Source organism: Arabidopsis lyrata (genome assembly GCF_000004255.2).
Source record: "Arabidopsis lyrata subsp. lyrata unplaced genomic scaffold ARALYscaffold_7, whole genome shotgun sequence".
NCBI lineage: Eukaryota > Viridiplantae > Streptophyta > Magnoliopsida > Brassicales > Brassicaceae > Arabidopsis > Arabidopsis lyrata.
Genome location: NW_003302549.1, coordinates 13,173,708 through 13,185,901, shown reverse-complemented (window position 1 = coordinate 13,185,901; position 12,194 = coordinate 13,173,708). Strand labels below are relative to the sequence as shown.

Here is a 12,194-nt window from a genome sequence, read left to right as displayed (position 1 = left end):
GAAAGAATACAAAAGAAAGGCTTCCAAAATTGTTACAGTTTTGCCAAAACACACAAAAGTTGCAACTTGCAAGTGACTTTCTCAAATAACCAAAAACTCAAAACTTTAGTAGAGAATGAGACAAACCATATACAGAAGAAGGATCTGTGTTTTCTTCATCTCCTTACACAATTTACAAAAAAAAAAACGAAACAACCTTTGGTTTAAATGCAAAATCGTGCGAGTTTTCTGGATGGTTTAAGCTCGGGTCTTGTATGAGACACTTTTCGAAGATGGTCTAAACTCTGAACCCACCTACAGATAACATTAAGTTTTATTGAGCATTACGGTTGTTGTGAAATGAATTCTCTTACAAAAAAAAATTGTGATGAACCAATAAACTTACCTCGGATTCCGCCATTTCTTTCGAGCAGAAGAACCATAGGACTTGCTTGCACGGACCTTTTTTAGTTGATCCTTGAAGAGAATGGCCAAGAAAATATGCTAAGTGTTCATGGCGATTAGCTCATCCGGCATGCATTGCCTTATATTAATGACCATTGATTTATTATAAGGTGATGAGATGTCACAACATTGGCGGCGAGGCGCAACCATCTGACATTTTATTTTCAGGAAACCAAAAAAAAAGGTGAATGCAGGCAAAATTGAAGGTACTTTACAATGAAGCAAAGAGTATTTATAAATTATACCTGTTCAACATCATGTTTCAGCTTGCGAGACAGAACTCTGACTCGTTCTAGACGCTCAACAGCTTCTGCTCTGTGACAATTTCCGACTCTATGGAGGTTATAGTTACTCCACGTTCCCTCAGTTCCATCTGATCCTACACTGTCCAAGAAAAAGACGAGTGGTCTCCCACATGGATCCCTTGGATATTCTCTTGTACTGAACATATAGTTGCTTTGGACCCCTGACCCTCTCCTCCATGTAGAAAATGTCTTTTGCAGGGTGAGAAGATCCGGAAGAAGTTTATTTCCTTCATAAACTTGAACCGCATAACCCCACACAACCGAAACAGTCACTGTGTTCAAAGAATCATAGCACACACTCTGCTGCAAAATCCTTGCCGAATCAAAACTTGCAGCTCCAATAAGATGAGCCACAGATTCGGTCCGGTTCCTTTTTGGAAAAAACGGATCAACTGCATCCAAGTGATGAAGAGATACCAACGGAGATAAAGGGTGCGCACATAGCAGACCAAATATGTTCCCTCTTACATCAATCTACAAAAAGAGCACATATATAGTAATATTCAGATTAACTCTCTAGTAGCAAAATCAGATATAGTAAGGTAAGCAAATTAGACTTATCCGGAAAAAAATACTGCAACAGAAAGGAAACATACTAACTACACTATCCAATATCAACCACATAAAACAAGATAGTCTAATGACATCATTGAACTAAAAACTTGTCTATCTCTCAGAAAATCTCTTGTTCATTGTCAATTCAAATAAAATCACAAGGCTTTTGACTATCTCAATCCTACCAAATTGTTGCAACTAATTTAGCAAAAATCCATTCCTTAATTACCTGATGAAATCCAGGTTCATGAGTTAATGTAACACCAAGCTCAGCGACGCAAGAGAAGATCCTAGAATCGCTTCCATACATATGCGAATACCTCATCAAACAAGAATCCAAAACCTTAGCCAAAACCTTAGCAAGCGAAGCACTAATGGCGAATCCTCCACCACCAAACGCCATATCAAACGAATACCTAACATTCTGATCATAAAACTCCGAATTACTTCCGACGTAATACCACTTCCGGTGATCATACTTAGACAAAACCGTCACCAAATTATCTACAAAGAAAACAGTATCATCATCACCGAAAACGAACCACCGTACATCTTTATCTCCCAGATCCACCGTCTCTTTAACAACACGAGCCACACGAATCGCTGATCGGAGACCGCCAGGGAAGTTATAAGGAAACCTAGAAACGTCTTTAGATACAATCACAGGAGGGAGAGTTAGATCGGACTCCAATCCACCGCGATCGAGAAACACGACGGCGCGTGTAGACTCAGGAGAGTACCAGAGACGAACATAGGAGCTACGACGGAGCCAAGAGTCATGAGAAGCAGCGATCGAGAAGAGTAAGTGACGGCGACGAGTGGAGAACACAGATAAGGAACGAGCGATCGATGAAATCTGTTCACGTCGGAAAGTGGTGCCGTAGGAGAAGATGATGTAGATGATGAAACAAAAGGTGAGTAACAAGAAGATGTATCTGATGCGGGAAGAAGTTAACGACGGAGATTTGGCCGGAAAGAGCATTTCCGGCGAGAGCGAATCGAGTCTAGAGAGAGATGGATCAGGTCGTCTCTTACGTCTCGTTTGGTTCATTTTTTTCTAACTTTCCTTTTTTCGAGTTTCTTCGTCTTCTTCTCTGCAGATTCGACGACGGTTAAGTTTCTCGGAAAGTTGCACAACGAAGGAGCCGTCGCTTTCAGTGAATAGACTTGGTAATTCGGGTTTACGGGTCGGGTTAGTTTTGGTCCGGATCTAATTTTCGGACCTACTTGATGAGACCAAGGGTTAGGTGTTGTGTATCCTATTTTATGTTATGGGTTTGATATATGAGTTCGTAGGGGATTTTGGATATTATGCATGATTAGGATTGGCCCAATAATCTAACAATATGGGTTAATTAGTTGACCTTAGAATTCAACGCATAGTTCTTATCGATTCGTGGGAAAAATTGTATTCTGATGGTAAAACCTGGTCGAAACGTAGTTAAATTTAACAATGGAATAACGTTATATTTTGTCGTGTTATTAAACTACCGATGAATTAATTTACTATTAATCCGACTAATCAACTATGGCTTTATCAATATGTCATAAATTTACCAAGTCGTTTGTTCAAAAAAAAAAAAAAAAAAAAATTTACCAAGTCGTTAGCTCAACTGATAAAGATCGTAGGCGGAACTTAAAGGTCGCCGGTTCGAGTGACGCTTGGGATAAAACATATATTACATGTTGTGGTTTCAGGTCTGAAGGGATTACGGATTTTGGTTCAGAACTTCCTGGTATTCAAAAAAAAAAAATCATAAATATGTTATTTATATGTCACTTTATATATCCAACTGGAATAGTTTTGGAGGATGTACATCTTCTAGAAGCTAAAGAGATTGTGATAGCTATTAGAAATCGTAGACTTCCAACTCAAAATCATTGACAATGAATGGAGAGGCTCATGAATCTTATATACTAGTATAAAAATATTCCAACTTCTAATGTGAGACATTCTCACAATCTAATAAGCCTCCTCGAGATGTGGATAGGAAACGGCCCAACGGGAACAGCTCAAACCTATCATCTCGGAAATACCACAACAAGACGGCCCACTTGTATGGGCCACATATATAGGTATTAAACCGTTTATGTAGGAAATCGTTTGTTAGGCCAATTTTGAGTTCTAATATTATATTAGAAATCATGTGCTTCCAATTCAAAACCATGAATAGAAAGATTTATAATCATTATATACTAGTGTGAAAATATCCCAACTTCAAATGTGGGACATTCTGACTATCTAATAACACACTATTAATTGAATTCAAGGAATTTTTTTTTTTTTTTTGACTTTGAGGGAATTGTTTACTAGAAAAGATCAATGCATTCTAGGCTATAGAAGCTAACGTTACATGTTACATGTTACATGTCTATTAGTTTTGCGATCATGCATCCAAAAATTAAAATCGAGCTTCATGCTATTTCTGGGAAGAAAGTCGACCATTACAATTTTATCAAATAAAATTATACAAATATGAAAACGGAAGATAAGAAATTAATTATTTTAAGGAATAAGTTGCAATATAGTACGTTTTTTAAACTTAATATGGAAAGTAGTACAGATACTATTCAAAATTGGAGAATCATCAGTTTGCTTTTGTTTGTGAGATACACGAGATGTGAGATAGCAAATATAGTGGGGTAAGGAAGGGAGGGTGGAAATTACAATAGAGGACTTGAGTGTGTTTAAGAGAAAAATATAGTGGGGTAAGAAAGAGAAACGTGGGTCCTGAATTTTTTTTACTTTCTTTCTTTTATTTATTATCTCATATTCCTTGAATGTCTCATAATTAAAATGCTCGTTAGTGAATTTTGTTTTTTTTTTAATTTATCAGATTCATAAAAATCTATATTTTTTTTTCTATCATTTGGTATGCATTTTGTTTGATAATTTTTTTAAAAATTATATTATATACCACTGTACACAAAAATGGCTGTACAGACATAGAGCACTGTACAGAAAAATGACTGTACAGATATAAACCACTGTACAGGATGATACATCTGTACAGACTGATACAGCTGTACAGAAAGATACAGCTGTACAGAAAGATACAGCTGTACAGAAGGTAAAATTTTTGTTACTTTCTTTTCTTTTATTTATTACCTCATATTTCTTCAATGTCTTATAATTAAAATTCTCGTTAGTGAATTTTTTTTAAAAAAAATTTATCAGATTCATAAAAATCTATATTTTTTTTTCTATCATTTGGTATGCATTTTGTTTGATAATTTTTTAAAAAATTATATTATAGACCACTATACATAAAAAATGGATGTACAGATGTAGAGCATTGTACAGAAGAATAGCTGTACAGATATAAACCACTGTACAGATGTAGAGTACTGTACAGAATAATGGCTATACAGATATAAATCACTGTACATATATAAACCACTGTACAGATGTAGAGCACTGTACAGAAGAATGGCTGTACAGATATTTCCTTCCATATTTTTAAAACGAGTTCATTCTTTTAAGTTTAATAAAATATCATATATTAGAATTCAAGTGCACCAACAATACAATTTCTAAAATTTATCTCCCAACATATTTCAAATGAATGTCTACCCTAACCAAAAAGAATTACATCCCAACCAAAAGATATAAACTACTGTACAGAAGGATACATCTGTACAGATATAAACTACTGTACAGAAGGATACATCTGGAATGAAGTTAGAGCACATATAATTATATATTTAAGTGTACAAATATGAAACCGAAAAATAGACACTTCTCTAAATTTTATCTCCCAACATATTTCAAATGAATGTCTACCCTAACCAAAAAGGAGCAAATCCCAACCCAAAAGATTGCCTATTACACATTTTATACAGAACAAACATGATGGATATAGTCTTTCATCCAAAAAAACACTTTTAACACAAAATTATACTCTTTTAACACAAAATTATACTTCATTACGATAGATCATTACACAAAGTTCTGAAATTTCTACTTTGCATAAAGCCTCACTTAATCGAATTAGCTATCAATTATTAGCATACATGACAAATAATGAACATACATTTCAATTTTTTTGTTAACAAATAATTTAGATATGAAACATATTGTTTATATTTCATTGCTTGTGATATTTGTTTATTGAAACCGAAAATCATATATACTTGAATATAGATGCCTTAAGCTTTACTTCTAAGATTATAGACCCAAAGAAAATAAAGAAAAGAAAATAAATAGAGTTCGTGACCTATAGGCTAATTGAATAAATGCAAACGGAATAAGTGCCATTAGTGTTAATTACGAACACAACAAATCATGGGATTATGAGCAAACTTACGACCGAACCAACATCGACTCATGGATCGGTAAGGGCAATCCCCCTTGTCCATTCACACGGGTCGCTCTCTCCGATCTCACTCTCATCCCTAACCACACTCTCGGCCGTCTTATCCAAGAATGGTGTGTCGATAATCGCTCTAACGGTGTTGAACGGATTCCTACTCCGAAACAACCGGCAGATCCAATCTCCGTTAGGTCTCTTCTCAGTCAAGCCTCCGCAATTTCCGGAACTCACGCCTCTGTTCGCTCACGCGCCGCCGCCATTTGTCGTTTGAGAGAATTAGCTAGAGATGAGAAGAATCGCGTTTTGATCGCTGGTCATAACGCGAGAGAGATTTTGGTGAGGATTTTGGTTTTATTGCATATGACGGAGACAGAGTGTGAAGCTCTTGCGTCGGTGTATGACCCGGTGGTTGTTTGATTCTTTGATTGAAATTAAGGTTAACGGCGCCGCGTTGATTGAGATGGTGTTGACCGGATCAAAATTGATGGATCTAAAACTGATAATTTCTGGATCCGATTCAATTTTTGAAGGCGTTCTCGATCTTCTCAAGATTCTTATTTCATCGCGGTGAGCTTTGCAGATCGGAATCAAAGCGATTTTCGCTCTCTGTCTCGTGAAACAAAAGAAACATCTAGCGATCTCCACCGGAGCTCCGGGAATTTTAATCGACCATGGCGGATTTCGATAGGTGTGATGCTGAAACTGTGAGCATGCTTTGACAGTGCGTGAGCATGCTTTGACGGTGCCGCTAATGGTGAAGGCGAATCTGAGGGAGAGAAGAAAAGCTTTAGTTGGGTTGTTGTTGGTTGAGAAGAGATTGATCGAAGGAATGATGGAATCTGATGATGGGATAGAGAGAAAAGAGAAGGTTATTTTTTTATGGATTAAGAATGGCAACAATAATATGAGTTTCTCCGGAGAAAGAAGAAACGACAAAAGTACAATATAGAGTGGCATGAAACCGTAAATAATTGAGTTTTTGAGTGGCAAAAGAGGGCTCACAAATAAGTCAACAGGTACAAACTGGGGAAAAAGTAATTGTAAATAGTAACTGTATTATTTATTTATTTTTTCACTGAAAGATAGATTATAGATTGAGTTATACAAAGCTGGCGATTAACAAGATAATCCCAGAAACTAAGCCGACGGATAACATGAAATCCTCGGAGTCTAAAGCCCAAGAGAATGGGAAGCTTACAAACACAACTTCAAATGCATAACAAAGCCAAATACATGGGAGGGCAAAACAGAAACTGAAGCATGGAAGATCAAAAACTATAACCAGAATCTAGCACAAGAGACTTTGCCTACCATCAATCCAAATAAGAGAGAAGCTTGCAATAGTGGCTAAACGAAGGGGAAGATCAATTCCACAACACCGGATAGCGACTCCTCCTATAACAAATGAAGACTACCTCACAATTCAAATAATTGCAGCATCCCAACCAGCAAGAAGAAAACCAAACAACTCCTGGAAACAGCGAAATCGAGGCAATGGAAACCAAGATCGGTCAACGCCAAGAAAGATACCCAAGCAATATAGAGATCTCGATCAGATCAATATCGTAGAGACAAGGACTGAGCCCAAACAAATCCGCAACCAACTGAAGACTGAAGACGGCAAGAGAACGGACCGGACCGAAAAACAAACTCACTCCACAAGACAACGAATAGGCAAAGGAAATCGATGCTAGACCGCAAAAGACTGGATATAGAACAGAAACCAAAAACAATCCCCGACCACCCATCAATGACGACACAAGGACATGAACACAAATGAAATCAAAGAGAACGAAGCTAACGAAAGCACAAAGAAGACAGAACCCAGACCACAAACACTAAGCTACCAGTTACCGTTGCACCCCATCAATAGAAGGAGAGCCAGACCACCAGCAAACATTAGCCGCGGCAAGTACCGTCGCTCATCACCTTCGTCGGATCCAAAACTGAAACGATCGTGGTAGAGACCACAACATCCACAACACCGAGAAGAGACTCCAACCACACAAAAGGCCAAAGGCTCCGAAGAATCGAAACCCTTAACCAAGCCATTTTAGATCTGAGATCCAGAAAAAATCTTCACTTCGCCAACAACGACCGCAGGTCCAACACGACAAAGAGAAAACAAAAGACTAAAGCTTAAAGAAAACGAAAGGAGGGACCGACGCCGGCGCTATCTAAGCCGCCACGCGCCGGTCACGCGCTCAAATGGAACTGTTTGCTTCTCTCTGTTTTTATCGCCGTGAGGCAGAGGAAATAGGGTCTTGTAATTTTTTGAATAGTAACTGTATTACTTTTCCAATTATATTTCACAAACGTACTATATTCCCAACAAACCCTTATTTTAATCGTTTCTTTAACAAAAAGAAATTACTTTAATCACGAACCATGCAATGCAAGTGAAGTCCCTTTCATCCTTTTGGGAGCAAATTTGTAATAAAATATAAGTTAGAGTACTTAACCACCACACACAATGACCCGAAGACACCCAATTACGTAGAGACTGTCACGACCCTAAATTCAATTAACCCTAAATTCAATTACTCTGTTTCTTAATGCTCACATAGTCACATATTCTTTAATAATTGTAATCAGTGGGACATTGATTCTCTAACCACTTTTTTCGGCGATGAATTCTTCTAGACTAAACGAGCAACTAGTTAATAGAATTTAGAGTAATTAATTGGCTGCACCCATGGCCAAGAGTCACCTAAATTACATAATATTATATGGATTCAAACAGAACTATATAATTTATTTCTCTTTCTTCATCTTCTTCAACTTTTCATTTCCACACTTATATATATTTTCTTGACTCTTTTATGATTTTATCATTCAGATTAAGAAAAAAATTACATTTCTTTGGTATAATGTTAATTATGACTGAATTTATAAAAACGAACAGAAATAGTTGAAAAATAAATATTCTTATCTAAGTAAAAACATAATTGAATCATAAAATGTTATAGAAACACGTAAAATAATATGTTAGAGGGTTATACAATTCCCGGTTTATATATTATATCTCATTGAAACAAAACAAAAACATGCACAGTAGTTTAATAATTAATGAATTCCGATATTATATACTCCCTTTCTATAGACCACAAAAATGCTATGATTCATGATTCAATTATTCATTCTAGAACGTGATTGTGATTTGTGAACCAAAGAGTCATACTAGTCAACTACTCGAAATTTGTGTATCCAAACATGAGGACGAAAGATCGTCTGGTGGAGGAAAAATAACTAAATTATTGACAATTTGGCCCTCTTTCGACAATTACATCAAAACAATAGGTCAATAGTTTCCCACGTGTACAACCTATTTAATGACATAATCAAAATATCCATCATTCATTCATTCCTATATATAAATCGTCAAGACTTCAACACAACAACACAAGAGAGAGTAAAGATGTGCAAAGGAGTTGAGAAAAAAGAAGAGAGAAGAAACGACGATGGAGGATGCCAAAGACTATGCACGGAGAGTCCCAGAGCTCCGGTGAGCTGTGAGCTTTGCGGCGAGAACGCCACCGTGTATTGTGAGGCAGACGCGGCTTTCCTTTGTAGGAAATGTGATCGATGGGTCCATTCTGCTAATTTTCTTGCTCGGAGACATCTCCGGCGCGTGATCTGCACGACCTGTCAGAAGTTAACTCGTCAATGTCTTGTCGGTGATAGTTTTAATGTCGTTTTACCGGAGATAAGGACGATGGCAAGGGTTGAAGAAGATAGTAGTGATCACAAAGTCCCCTTTGTGTTTCTCTGATTTCTTTGTTTTATTTTTCTCGTAATGAAGATTAAATCTTGGTAAGGTTAATGTAATATTTTTTTCCTCTAGAAATGTTATAAGAATTTAGATTCTAAAGCTTAAAAGTTCAAAAAAAAATGAAAACCAAGAAGTACAGTTAGACAAATATAGCAAAACTGATGCGGTTCCAATAAGTTTTAAGAAATCAATAACAACTCTTACTATGGCAAACATAATCTGCCTTTATTTTTTTTTTTTTTTTTCCTCTAGATTTATTATTTATTACAAATTATGAGAACTGTTACATATACGCACTACAAGAAATATTAGCATTGATAGCACATGACGATAGCGCATTTTTCGTCACTGCTATTAAAGATGGTACTCAAAGTTCGGTAACTATATCATAGCATTTCAAAAATACTAAGACTAACAATAGCAGAATGAAAAACTAAAATCACTTTGAACCGGCGCACTTAGCAAAATTTTTATGTTTAGCGCTCCACCAAATTAAAAAAAAAATCCATTTGTTGCCAAACAAAACCTAATTTTTCTCATATTTGCCTCATTATCTTCTCCTCATACCTCTTCGTTCTCTTCGAGACCTTTAATTTTTTATAAAGTAACGCTCTCTCATTTTTTTTTTGTCTCACCTTCAACCCTAAATCCCCTTTCTCCATCTCCAAAAAAACAACAGATCTAAAAAAACACAGATCTTCCACTTATCCATACTTTGAAGATCCTCTTCTCCTCATCGTCTTTCTCCATCTCCAAATTGTCGCCGCGTCATCAATCTTCCATATCTGAGAACGACCGATGGTACTAGATCCGCCGGGGGTCAAAATTTCTCCGATTTGGTCTGGTTCGAGCTCAAGTATCCTTCATCCTGAATCGGGTCCGTTGGTTTCTCCATCTATAGACTTGGCTGGTTTGTTGTGGTTCGAGCTATGGCGAAGTCTCAAACAGATCAGAGGAATAAGGTTACTTTTCTGCAATTTCAAATTCATGATTCAATTTCAATTAGAAATTAATTTTTTGTTTGTCTTTTTTTGGATAGAGAGGGAGAAAGAAAGAGTCTTGGTTTGATGAATCCTCTAAAAAAAATTCGTTTCCAAATCCTTCTTCTTCGTCATCTCCGTGGGCATTTGCGTTCCACATTTTTTCTTGTTACTTCTTCATGTCTAGCTTCTTGTTCTTCTTCGTATTCGTGAGTCTCTTTCAAATCTCTCTATCATTATCAGTTTTCAACTTCTGGGTTTAGGTAACTTCTTCATCATTAAAATGTTGTTTCATGATAATAAAAAGTCAAGTCCGAGTTCGTTTCTATCTCTAGTTATAATCGTTACTGATGTGAAAGTTTCTTATACTCATATGAGTTACAGCTTACTGTGAATTTGTGATGGTGAAGAGACTTGAAGGTGCTAAAACGGTGATGACGAGTGAAGAAGCGAGTGATGGTAGATGTATCAAAGATTGTCGCCAAAGCAAGAAGCTGCTTGTTCGCATCAAGCAAACTCAAGTAAGTTTTTAGTTTAGAATGGAATATAAATGTAATTGATAATTTTATTGCTTCGACGCTTTTGTTTTGATAACATTTCCCGTAGGTGATTGATTCATCTAAGATATATCTTCTTATAATTGATGGGGTTGAGAATGATGACGAGTCTAACGGGCAAAAAGAGTTTTATCATGACCAGGTGAGATTTTCTAATTTACCATGCTCGAGTCTTCTGAATCGTAATGTTCATTGAGAATGATGACGATTCTAATGGGCAAGAAGAGTATGTGATATCATTGAAGGAAAGGTATGTGAATCAACTGACTCTATCATCAGTATCTTGAAATGTTGGTGATGGTTATGACTAACATTTCTCTCTTTCTTTAATTGGAGCGTCATCTTGTGCTTGGTGTGATTTCGTGAGGCTATAATGCTGCTACTGCTATTTGTTTTTGGTAATGGTGAATGTGTAAATAATCTTTATTATTGTTGTTCTGTCTAGATACAGTTGCTAGCAGACTTAAACTTGAAGAAAACTCCCAGCTGGTGGAGTTGGTTGCTGATAGCAATATAAAATTACTCACTCATAGTGAAAATTTTGACTTTGTTTTGAGCACAAGGTACGACTGTTTGTTGCTTCTTTAATGTCCAATTTATTATACATGATGGGAATAATCTCTATGATTTCATTTACTTTGAGAATGTTGCTTATGCCCATGTTTGTGTTGAGCTTGCTCTAGCTTTAGGAGGATATGTTTCAACAAAAGCTGCAGGACATGCCTTAGTATTCTAAAGTGGAGTTTTGTCTCAGTTTCACAAAACTGTAGATAGCATATTTTTTTGAATTGAATGGTAAGGTTCTTCTTCTTGTACTAACGTTGCAGGAGCTTATAGTGTCATTCGGGCTATTCGAGATTGAAGAGCATGTTGGGAGTGAAGAAGAATGTCATTCAGGCTATTCAAGAAGCTTGAAGAACTTGTTAGGAGTGAAGAACATGATTCCTAGTTGTATAGTTAGTCTAAGACTTGGTTTGATATAACTTGGATGGTATGTTCAAACCCTTATGATTAGTATTCTTGTTGTGAAGAGTAGTGCTAAAGTAGTATATAGAAGTGTGGATATTAGTTTAACTATTGGATTGAGACTTACGTTGTATGAATTGATGTTTGGTTTATGAAATGATGTTATATCTTTTGGATGTTTATATATATATATATTAAATAGCTTAAAACAACTGCATAAAATAAGAGTCATAACACTGAATATTATAGCATTGTAAAAACAATATATCATAACCTATATACATTGCCATTATAAGTCGATA

At 36.3% G+C, this 12,194-nt stretch overlaps 3 protein-coding genes and 1 pseudogene across 9 annotated transcripts; 3 read left to right on the top strand and 1 right to left on the bottom strand.

Annotated features, from left to right (window-relative positions):
- Positions 1-7: 7 nt before the first annotated feature.
- Positions 8-2,577, bottom strand: LOC9306324. Its single transcript, XM_021017092.1, has 4 exons — positions 1,534-2,577; positions 690-1,223; positions 386-594; positions 8-294 (listed from the first exon to the last, which is right to left on the bottom strand). Exons 1-3 carry the CDS (start codon positions 2,353-2,355, stop codon positions 484-486), a joined length of 1,467 nt encoding a protein of 488 aa, XP_020872751.1. The 5' UTR covers positions 2,356-2,577; the 3' UTR covers positions 8-294; positions 386-483.
- Positions 2,578-4,236: 1,659 nt separating this feature from the next.
- LOC110226228 lies at positions 4,237-8,420 on the top strand (annotated as a pseudogene).
- Positions 8,421-8,993: 573 nt separating this feature from the next.
- Positions 8,994-9,552, top strand: LOC9306322 (B-box domain protein 30). The gene has a single exon (XM_021018835.1). The coding sequence runs from the start codon at positions 9,036-9,038 to the stop codon at positions 9,387-9,389; it is 354 nt and encodes a 117-aa protein (XP_020874494.1). The 5' UTR covers positions 8,994-9,035; the 3' UTR covers positions 9,390-9,552.
- A 264-nt stretch (positions 9,553-9,816) lies between these two features.
- LOC9304289 lies at positions 9,817-12,062 on the top strand. 7 transcript variants are annotated; one of them, XR_002330179.1, is made up of 5 exons: positions 9,821-10,351; positions 10,429-10,632; positions 10,780-10,890; positions 10,976-11,489; positions 11,754-12,062. XR_002330179.1 is itself a non-coding variant. In XM_021016585.1 (5 exons), exons 1-4 carry the CDS (start codon positions 10,319-10,321, stop codon positions 11,120-11,122), a joined length of 441 nt encoding a protein of 146 aa, XP_020872244.1. In that variant the 5' UTR covers positions 9,825-10,318; the 3' UTR covers positions 11,123-11,176; positions 11,263-11,287. The 7 variants fall into 7 exon arrangements, 2 of the variants coding, with proteins under 2 accessions (XP_020872244.1, XP_020872243.1); XR_002330177.1 differs by having other exon boundaries at positions 10,754-10,890; XM_021016585.1 differs by lacking the exon at positions 11,754-12,062 and having other exon boundaries at positions 9,825-10,351; positions 10,429-10,578; positions 10,976-11,176; positions 11,263-11,287.
- The last annotated feature ends 132 nt before the right edge of the window (positions 12,063-12,194 follow it).

Coding starts and splice junctions, on each gene's coding strand:
- LOC9306324 (XM_021017092.1), bottom strand. CDS start 2,355: ATGAACCAAACGAGACGTAAGAGACGACCTGATCCATCTCTCTCTAGA. Junction 1,224..1,533: donor ATGAACCTGGATTTCATCAG/GTAATTAAGGAA, acceptor CTCTTTTTGTAG/ATTGATGTAAGAGGGAACAT. Junction 595..689: donor TGAAACATGATGTTGAACAG/GTATAATTTATA, acceptor ATAAAATGTCAG/ATGGTTGCGCCTCGCCGCCA.
- LOC9306322 (XM_021018835.1), top strand. CDS start 9,036: ATGTGCAAAGGAGTTGAGAAAAAAGAAGAGAGAAGAAACGACGATGGA.
- LOC9304289 (XM_021016584.1), top strand. CDS start 10,319: ATGGCGAAGTCTCAAACAGATCAGAGGAATAAG. Junction 10,579..10,779: donor TCTTGTTCTTCTTCGTATTC/GTGAGTCTCTTT, acceptor GTGATGGTGAAG/AGACTTGAAGGTGCTAAAAC. Junction 10,891..10,975: donor TTCGCATCAAGCAAACTCAA/GTAAGTTTTTAG, acceptor CATTTCCCGTAG/GTGATTGATTCATCTAAGAT.